The 11,114-nt window shown below is 37.8% G+C and overlaps 1 protein-coding gene across 1 annotated transcript; it reads left to right on the forward strand.

Annotated features, from left to right (window-relative positions):
• Nucleotides 1-313: 313 nt before the first annotated feature.
• On the forward strand, nt 314-991 carry LOC141607482 (uncharacterized). The gene has a single exon (XM_074426833.1). The coding sequence runs from the start codon at nt 314-316 to the stop codon at nt 989-991; it is 678 nt and encodes a 225-aa protein (XP_074282934.1).
• Nucleotides 992-11,114: the final 10,123 nt, after the last annotated feature.

The following is an 11,114-nucleotide window of genomic DNA, read 5'->3' on the forward strand; positions in this document are numbered from 1 at the left end:
TAACAAGGCTTACCAAGCTCAACACAATTGTCTCCCTCTAAAATGTCACCCTCAAAGGGCGAGTTTTCACTCAAGCTCACATCCATCTCACTCTCAACTTGCCCATTAACATCAAATTCCATGGAAGTTGGGTTCATTGCTACACAAGAACAGTAGGATGACGGTATCCATGTAATACACTCTAATTTTATACTGGTTTTCATTTTCTAAACTCGAACTTCGGGACGAAGTTCCTTTAAGAGGGGAAGATTGTAATACCTGAAATATTTTCGATATTTCTTATTTTAATTTAAACAATTTTAATATCAATTTAATGGTGCATTGTACCTACTTAAAAAGTGTGCCCTGGTCTGATTATAAACCATCCCAAAGCAGCAGTTGGGCTTGGAAAAGAATTTGCAGAGTTAAGGATATCCTTCTTCCTGGTTATATACAACATGACTGGTTAGAAAAAGATGCTTCTTACTCGACTTCTAGTGGATATAAATGGCTTGGTAATGAAGCAAGTAATGTCACCGTGTATAGACATATTTGGATTACTGATGGTATCCCTAAGCACCAATTTATCAGTTGGTTGTTTGTTCAGCATCGTCTTCTAACAATGAATAGGATTCATAGGTTGTTTCAGAGCAGTGAAACAGTTTGTGTTTTGTGTGGTGAGGAGGATGAAAGCCATGACCATTTGTTCCTTCTTTGCTCTTACAGTAGGAAATGTCTGAAGCAGGTACAAGAATGGAGTAAGTTGGAAATACCTGAGATGCAAGTTTTGAGCTGGTGGCAGGCTCAAGACAAGAATAGGGGGACCTTCACCTCCTTGGTAGTGATGGCACTGGTATATCATATCTGGTGGGCACGTAATCACTGCAGGTTTCAGCAGGTGGTATGGCGACCAGAGGTTGTTGGAGCTCGTATTAAACATGAGGTCCAGGCTCGTATTGGGAGAAAGAACAAGACTGGAAAGAAGTTGATTTGGAATTCCATAAGTAGTTGAGTAGTATGTTTCAGAATTGTTGTGTAGAGGTGCAATGTGCACTCTTTTAAATTGTTGTTTGGTTGATAAATTAGTGTGTAATAGCTCATTATTATTAATAGAATTCTTACATTCTACCAAAAAAAAAAAATATCAATTTAATATTTATTTTCTAGGTCCGTATCTATTAAATCTCTTTTATCTAATTTCCCCATTACTTATATTCAGTCGTTTTAAGTCTCCTATTTATTCTAAAATATCTTTGTATACTTACCCTTCGAACAAACCCTTATAAAACTTTGTGTTTAGCCGCTGTGCCGTCTTCATATTGATAATCATAGTTCCTCACAACCTTTACGTACATGCTTGTCACCTAGTTTCCTTATTTCGACAGATCTTCGAACCTTGTTTAGTCCTTGTTTCAATCCACCAATATCTCCAATTCAATTCCCATGATCTTTGAAAATTCGTTATTTATTATACGTATCCAAAAGTGAATCTATTGCTATTTCTCTCGTTTTCGATTTGCGATTGCTCGTTACCTATCCATCCTCGATTGATTTGTTCAGTCAAGATTCCAATCGTTTTCAAGTATAATTAGTCGGGTTTTCTATTTTAAGGTAACACGATTCTACCGATCCTATTATTATTACTATTGTTTGGGGTTATTGTGTAATCAGCAACTCTCCTATAGGACCGTCCTATAGTATAGGACTGGCCGAATAAGAGAATAGCCCACACTTAATAGTTAATTATATTTGCATTTTAATTTTATTTTGATAATTCAATATCTTAGGATGAACTCGGAAATATTTAAATGTGCAAGTTATCAAAATATAATATTAAGTTATTAAAATAAAATATTTTTATACAAATATATTAATTATTTTAGTTGGGCCTTTTGTAAATGGGCTAGTCTTATTCATAAAATGGTCCTATAGAATAATTTGTGTTGTGCAATTTATGTGCTACTTGTTAATTGTTTTGGCGTGTTCCGATTTATATGACGTAGGATAATCAAGATGATTGATTATCATAATTAATATATTATATTTAGTAGAAACTACTACGAGTATTATTTTGTATATACGTATTGTTGAATATACTGTGGAGTATTCTGGAATGGGCATATTGCGAGTGACTAAGGATTAAGGTTGGTTTGAAACAGATTTGGTAGTCAGCTTATTCCCATTCACCTAACTTTTACAGGAGTATTGATTATTTAGAGCCGTTTGGTTCAAACAATTGGAATGGAATGAAATGGATTCTAATACCAAAGAGGTATGGAGTTAGAACCCCATACTTTTTAATGCTTGTTTGGTTTGAGCTTGTAATGGATTCTAAATGCCATACATGTTGTTTGGTTCTCATTTGGAATGGATTTCGAATCATTTTCTTTTCTTCATTATAGATAACTACAATTAATATTATTTAAAATTAAAATTAACTACAACAAAAGCAAAAATCCAAATTACTCCAAAAAAATCCATTGAACATGTTTATATAAAACGTGGATCATCTCCCTTTCACACAAATGCAAGTGGGAGACAAGTGGGACGCTTTGAATACGTATATTAACACATAGGCCTTAACTGATTAAACCAAGACACCAAGTAAATTGTCACGCCCATCATACGTATATTAATACATATTAACACATAAGCCTTAACCTCTGCAAATTTCAAACAAACGAGTAAATTGTACCTCAAAAGCTGTGAATGACAATGTAAAGACCTCAGCATTATCAACCAACATAAACAATGCCTTAACTACTACCATAAGCAGACAAGAAGAGCATGATTGTGGTAAATGCCTGAGATTCACTTCGACAAGAAGCATACATTCCCACCACTCACTATTCACTATAATCCAACAAATATTTCAAATGACAAACACGACTGACAGCTACTCTGAGTAATCTTTCTCCCTTAATAATGATATCATCCGACGTATTAATCAAACCAAAAAAATATTGAAAGCTATCAATGCAGTGCTACGTATATCAACATTAATTAAACAAAAACAAAAAACAAAATTGAAGGCTATCATCCGACGTCCATATGCGTTAATCAAATTAAACAAAAAAAAAAGAAAAAAAGAAAGCTAATTTCATACCTGACAATCTGACAATGGAGTTTCAAGGGATATCAATGGAGAATTGTTGGGAAGAGCATGTACTGTTTTTTTTCCTTCTGTTTTCAATAGCTTTAGGGTTTAGATAGGGTGGAATGGAGTTAGAATCCTGGGATGAGACTTGGCTATGGGATTCCAATGGTTTGGAATGGATTTAGAACCCCTTGGGTATCAAACTCCATTCCAAAAGTGTCCAACCAAACACTTGAATGGATGAAATCAATTCCAATCCATTCCAAATACCCCAACCAAACACCCTGTATAAGCCATGGTATATAAGTGCAGATCATGTTATGATTTAATGGAAGAATTATCAACGAAAGTTTCACGACTGTCTATATAACACCCCCATACTCCAAGTGCCTTACCAAGACCACTCAGGTATAAAGCTGCTGTTACTATCTCGGTTCCCCGAGGCAATGATAATCATATGACAATAACGAAACAACATTTAAATAGTATAAGTTTAGTGAAAGAATACAATCCAAAACCAAATGCTCAAAATACGGGTTACATGTTCTCCAAAACAACTGTCTAATCAACTAAATAAAAATGTCTGACAACTACTAAAGCTACAGCGGAAGACTCTATCATCTGAAGGTGACACATCCCAGCTAGCCCATGTATCTCGACTCATACCTCCTTAACAACTGCTCACCATCCCCGAATGGATCACCACAGTTTTTAAAACAATAAACGGGGTCAGTACTAATCACACAATTTAAGAAACTCAACAATACAACAAACAACACAGCTCAATCATCATATATGTACTCCGAACTCCATCACCAACTTCACAATACTGACTACACACTAATGTGTGTAGCCCTGCCAAAGTACCCATCGCAACAGGTTACTCCTCGCCGCCAGTGGGGGACCGCAGCCGTTCCCACCTAAGCCCCGCTCATCTCCGTCGAGCGATAACCCAAATCCATTAATGTGCACATCCCTTCTGTGGCGGGTTCCACAGAAGGCGAATAATGGGCGTGAAGCCACTCCCGCAAGTGACTCCACTCAGCCAGGGACGCACCCCGAAGAACACAGACATATACAATCAATCACAACTACTAAACGACAATGAGAACCAACAACCGTCACAATACTCGTATGATAACAATCAACAATCACAAATCACCACCAACACATTATGGGACTAATAATGAGTAGGGAAACCCTACCCGAAAGCAACACGATCGACGATCTCAACAAATTTATCAAAAGGCCTGCTCTACGAATCCTCCTCCTAACATAACATCACATATATCACTAACCACACAAAACTAACACAAATCCCCAATTCTCAAAATTAGGGTTTAACGAAACTTAATTAAATATAACAAATTTGGTACGTAGATCTTACCCTCGACGCAAGGATCACAAAGATGTAAAGAAAGGTGAATTCCGACCTTCCAAGCTCCGGGATTTGTCAATAATGCGATGAATGCGAAGTACGTAGGTTGAAATCTCTTTTTCAAAGTAATTAGGTTTGTAAAGCGTATTATGAAAGTGACGGAGGTGTTTATATATTAATTCGCATTATTAACAAAACCCAACAAAACATTACACGCAAACCGGGCTACTCGATCGAGTAACTGACGTACTCGATCGAGTGCCGCCTACTCGATCGAGTACCAAGGCTATTCGATCGAGTACCCTACAGGTCAGAAACTATATTAAATCGCAAAACACCCTTACTCGACAGAGTAATGCCCACTCGATAGAGTACCCTGAGACTCATAAAATCGGGCTACTCGATCGAGTAACTGACGTACACGCAAACCGGGCTACTCGATCGAGTAACTGACATACTCGCCCCGAGTGCAAAATGCGCATCCTGAGCCTCAATCCGAGCGGGTTGATATTGTCCCGAGCGGGTTGAGGTGTAACTCGCTCTACTCGAGCTTGACCCGCACGGGTTGAGCTGCTGTTCCCCTATTTCTTGTTTTTAAGCCTATGATCCTTCTATATACTCTTTATTCCTACATCCTCGGTCATCGTTCTTGCCTCCTCTTCATACTAATCCATCTAAGAACGTCAACAAGCTTCCGAATATGCGCGAGAGACGGGAATTCCGCCTCATTATCTCCTTTCCTATAAGACATATAAAATGCACTAGGAAAGCAAAATAGAAAGGATTTGGCGGATAAAATGGCCATAAAATGCTATAAACGTATGAAAAATAGGTTCAATTAGGGGACTAAATATGCTCAATTAAGAGTCACATCAGTGTGTGAAAGGCCAAGTGAGTGGTGCTAGATGACCATCTTCATCGATGTGTTGATTCTATATAGACTTAGCAGTATTCCGTTCAGCATTTGATTTCATACTTGTTCTTGATTCAGACTCAGATTCTTGGTCTGGAATATATCTCGGCTTTTTGCTCAGATTCTTGATTCAGGTTTTTGAAGATAATTTTGACTTCGGATATTGACATGGCTTACTTAATTGAGCCTTCTTCTTTATTGACTCTTTTAACTTGGATTACGGGCATAACTGCGGCCTTGGATATTGACACCAGTTTCTCTTGATTGAGCCTTTATCTTTGATCATGGCTCGTATCATCTTGGATTTGCATGCATAACTTCGGCCTTGAGCCTTTGTCTTTGATTATGGCTCGTATCGTCTTGGATCTGCTTGCTATCATGGATTTGGGTCAGACTAGCACCTTTGGTGTGAAACAGGTTGGTCTTTAGTAAAGAGGTTTTTTTTTTATTGTGGGGGATGAGCTTCCCTTTCGTCATGGATCATTAACACGGGAGATGGTATGGGTTCGTCCTAGAATCTCTTGAAAAAGCTCGTCCTAAACTAGGTTGTAGTAAAACGGTTTTTATCGCCAGACATGGAATAGGTAAGAAAAAACACGGAGTTTCAGGTCCTCTAAAACTTGGACCACCCACGCCGCGTGCAGCCGCGCGTTGGTCTTAAGGCAGCGGCACTTTTCCCACGGAACCTTGGTTTGGCAAAGCACGTCATGGGTTGTTACCGATTTGTGAGTCATTGAAACTGTTGAAATGTTAAATAAGCCTGCATTTGTGGAGTCGGCACCAATTTATTGTGGGAAAATTGGAAACAATTCGAATATCTCATGTCATGTCCAGACACAAAGTAATGACATAGACACTAATAACTCGTTACCCTTACCATTTTATGTCTAGAATAACTCTCTAAGATGCCAATGGACACGCATGTCCAAAGATAACTTGAGTAAGGGGTAAGGGTACGTATTAGGAAGCTCTTTAATCGAACACCTAATCCCGCCCGCCTCGATAGCGGCCTCTACTCATGATTAGGGAAATTAGTCATACTTGATATGTCGTCGATGTAATGCATGCAATGCAAGAAACATAGATTAATCCTAGCAAGTGAAATTAGACTATGTCGGTTACTACGTAATTTATCAATCAACTGGGTCGAAATAAAGGATTGATTAATTACATGTGAATGCCAAGCAAATAAATCATAATAATAATTACAATACATAAATTGTAATAATTAACGATTATAAAAATTACAAAGGTATATTTGATCTACGTCAAAAGCACGCTCAAAATGGGATTTTGAAGAATAAAATAAAAATGAAATAAAATTAGAATTAAAATACGAAAATACGTCATATTAGGAATGATAATACGGATAATAGTTGATTAGAGCCGTAATTAGGAGCTACGTCAAAGCGGGATAGGGTTCAGAGACAGAAACCAACCCGGAACAGGCGCAGCATCTGCTGCGTCTTTTGGAAGAGACGCAACACTTCCTGCATCTGTTCTTGAGTTGGATTCTGGCTGTGAAGTCATAATCGCGGATTGTTATCGTTCAATGGTAATTTTAAGATCGAAAGCAATAGCGTAACCTAGAATGCAAAGAGAGAGAATGAAGGGGCGGAACACTCGGTGCCAAATATGGGGGCCGAAGGTCTCTCTTTATACTAATCACATAAAATAGTTTAGGAATGACATGGATTTGGAAGCAAATCATGGAAAAATTCTCAAAAGCGTGAAAAGAGGGCTGGGAAAGATTTCTGCGTTTTATTATGGAATTTCGGTAGATATGCACTTCCTTATTCCATAAAACACAAAATACGGATGATATTTACTTAAAAATATTAACTTTAATTTATGAATAATTATCTAGAGAATTCTACAACATTCCGGGATATTCCGACTCGGCATTTAAACGGTTTTTAGAAAATGGAGCGGTTTATTGACCCGGAGTCCAAATGAACTCTAATTATTGTCAAAACGACCGTATCGGTGCGTAGGTGATGACCAAGAGGTTGACTCGAGTGTTTGATCTACCACTTGTCGATGAACATATGGATTGTCATAAAATCATTCCACGTATTAAACATGCGGCCTAATCATCACTGAGTGGTTGGCGAGAGTTGTAGAAATGAGGTATCTACAGAGCCCCCACTTTAACTGAGGCTTGGACAAAGCAAAAGTTAAAGTATAGCCCTCTGGTCAATCGAAGATTACAACCTGACGACTATGGCGACGCAAGGCGGCTCAAGGGGTCTGAACCAAGGACCTGTCATCGGAAACATTTTAGAGTCTGTCGATTATCGAGGAGGGTCATTTAAAGTCCATTAGACTACGTAAGGAAGCTCGCCAGCCATAACAAGAGATCATACCTGAGACTTCTTTCCCGAGATCTGTCTGGAGTTGCGTAGGAGCTAAAGGGTGAGACCTAAAAGATGTGTAAGGATTGTGCTAGAGGATTCTTCGGGAGTTGTTTTTCCTAGAATGAGGGTCAGCAGGACGTTTGGAGGAACCGCTAGGTAATCTGCTTATGTCGGTCTCAAGGGAAATCTGCTTCTGAGAAATACGTGGGCTATAAGCGGCAACGAAGTCTCGCTGGGGAACATATTGATGACTCCACTGGAGAAGAATCATACGTTGAGTTGACAATGACGCGCCCTTGGCACCGCTGAGGAGAAAAAATAATAAGTCGACAACGACGCGCCCTTGGCAGAGCTGAGGAGAAAAAAGGTGTATATCGACAAAGACACGCCCTTGGCATCGCTGAGGAAGAAAAAGGTATATATCGACAATGACACGCCCTCGACACCGCTGAGGAAAAGTGTAAATCGACAATGGCGCATCCTTAGCACCGCTGAGGAGAAAATAATAGATTGGCAATGACGCGCCCTTGGCATCGTTGAGGAAAATAAAGCTGTAGATCGACAACGGCGCGTCCTTAGCACCGCTGAGGAGAAAATCCGCTCAGGTCGTCGTAAGCGAAATTCCGATAAAGAGGAGAAGCCAATGAACTGTATTTTAGTGATCATGAACTCTCTCGGGAACAAAACGTCGTGGTTGTCTGAAGTCTATTGAAGAAAATGTTGATTCGGACAAAGAGAACGCCCAAAAAGGAGTCGTATGTTGAGGAAGAGGCGCATGAAGCTTGGGACTACAAATAACGAGCTTGTAACGAACTTCAAACGAAATTGTAATAAAGCTCATTGAGGAAGAGGCGCAGTAAAAGTTGCGACCTTTGGAAGTGGTGCGGCAAGTGCTGCGTCCTTTTCCGAGCTCGTCTCTGTCTGGGTAAAACTCAACTAAAGTCCTGCTTTGTTTTTCATTTCAAAACAAAAATATTTCATTTATTTAGAAAAACTCAACCAAATTCCGTCAAAATTTGATCAAATCACGCCAAAAATCATGACTAATCAAGGTATATGTCTTGTTCTTGCTTTAATTTGTATTTGAGCTTGATTTTTGGGTCAAAAATTAGGATTTATATACCCATTTATGTCGAAAATTTGGTGCTTTCGTCCCAAATGGACTTGCCTCATGAAATTAATTTTAGAAATGAGTAATTGCCCATGTTAGGGACATAACCATGTATTTCTTTCGATTTTTCATCAAGTATTAAGGATTTGAGGGCGAAATGTGACGGTTTCTCTACTAAACCGTAAAACCCTTCGAAAATGGCCTTATGCTAGCCCATTTTGGAGGAAACTTGGTGTTTTGGAACCCTTGAGTAATGGGTAAACTTGCCATCATGCCGGAGTTTTGATTTGTGACAGCTTCTCCGGGACACTTTTGTGTGGCATAATTGACATTGTAGTAAAATGCTGCCGAATTTTCGGCTCAAACCCGCAACTAGGATTGAACTTAGACTCGTCCTGACCCATACTACCACGTGTGTGGTTAGGCTTCGGAAAATTTTGCCAAAGATGGCTAGAAATACCGTTTTCAAATGCTTGAAACGCTTGAAGAATGCTTAACATTGTTCTTTTTTTACTCCGGTTTGCAGAGGACGTTTCTTCTACGTCGGGGAGAGACCCCATGGAGACCAATATTGAGCAGACCAATATTGAGCCTTCTACCGTCCAAGAGATGGAGAAGGATATGGAGGAGGAGGCCGTGCGGAGGGCCAATTTGGGAAGAGGGGGTCGTCAGCTCGTAGGAGCACCTGAGTGGGCCAAGAAATAGGATGGTAGACATCTCATTTGCGTTGGAATATGTGTCCTCCGACAATAATGCGATCACGACTGTTGATCATGATGATCACATGTTTAAGTCTCATTATAAAGAATACAATTGGGAAGTAATATTTTACTGTCAACTGATCAACATATCTCGGTAATGATTGGCTTACTAGAGTTTGACATTACTGTCGTGCGACGGTGGTGATCAGTTGATCCCCTAGGTCATACCTATAGGTCAACACTCTTAATTGATCATTTAATTAATCGTATAATGTTACGAGTTAATTAAATTACTTGAAAATTGACGGACGATTTTGGAAGTAAAATTTACGTTCACATTAAAGTTGATTAAAATGAGATACGGTCTGAGTAATTGAATTGTATCATTACTCAGATAAAATTATTGTTTAAGGAAACAATTGAAATTGAATGAATTATTATAAATACAAATTGTTGTGATTTATAATTGGTAAAATATTTTGGTACAAGTAATTATGAATTACTAAGTCGATTTTTGTATATGACGTGTTTTTATTAATACGTTGATTTTTAATATGTTAAAAATACATAGCAATTTTATGTGACATATGACATGTAACAAATTGACAAATTGACAAAAATAATATGAATCCCATATTATAAGTGTACCGAAATTAAGAGGGGATTAGGCAAAATATTGTGTTGTTTAAATTAGTGGAAAACATAATCATTCACTAATAACCTAGCCATGCAACCCTAGTTTGCATTGTGAAGGCAAACAAGAGCATGCATTGGGTCTCCTTTCTTCCCTCCTACCCGGTTTTACCACAAGAAAAGGCAAAGGGTTTTTGTCTTATTTTTTTGATATACACTACATGCATGAGTGTGTATTAATTATTCATTCTAATTTATCTAAAATAAGAATTTTAGAAAGATAAAAAAACTTCCTCTCCTCTCCTCTCTCAACCGGTTTTTGGGAGATTAAAAACCAAATTATTTTGGGTCAATTTTCTACAAGATTAATATTGTACTAGTAACTATAATATTAATTTTAATTAAGAGTAAGCTTTGGGTATAAATCCTTGGGAGAGATCCTACACTTGGGTCTTTGTTCATCCAAAAGGAAAGCTCAAGAACAAGAGAGAAAGGTGATCTCTCTTGTGCCCATAAACCGAAAATCCAATGTAAGGATTAACATTTCTTCTTTATATTGTTTAGTAGTTTGCATGCATAAGATCATTAGTTAATTTTATGACAAATTAAATTACAACATATATGAATATGTTAAGTATATAGATCTACTTTTCCTTCAATCGGTATCAAGAGCCATGGTTGTTTGCATGCAAATCGGTTAAAAGTTTTTCAAGTTATAAGAATAACATATAAAACTTGTATAATTTGTGTTATTATGATATATCACGAAATTAATTTATGCATGTTAAAATTTCTGGTCCTAAAATGTTTTTAGGATTTTTGGTTAATTTACGGATTTTTATTGTTCATATTATACAATAATGGCATTTAAATATGATTTTATGAGTAAAAATGTCATTTTCGGTCTAAAATTAGCTATACTTCTAATTTTCCGGTGATTTTTGG

Source organism: Silene latifolia, chromosome 10 (genome assembly GCF_048544455.1).
Source record: "Silene latifolia isolate original U9 population chromosome 10, ASM4854445v1, whole genome shotgun sequence".
NCBI classification, from domain to species: Eukaryota; Viridiplantae; Streptophyta; class Magnoliopsida; order Caryophyllales; family Caryophyllaceae; genus Silene; species Silene latifolia.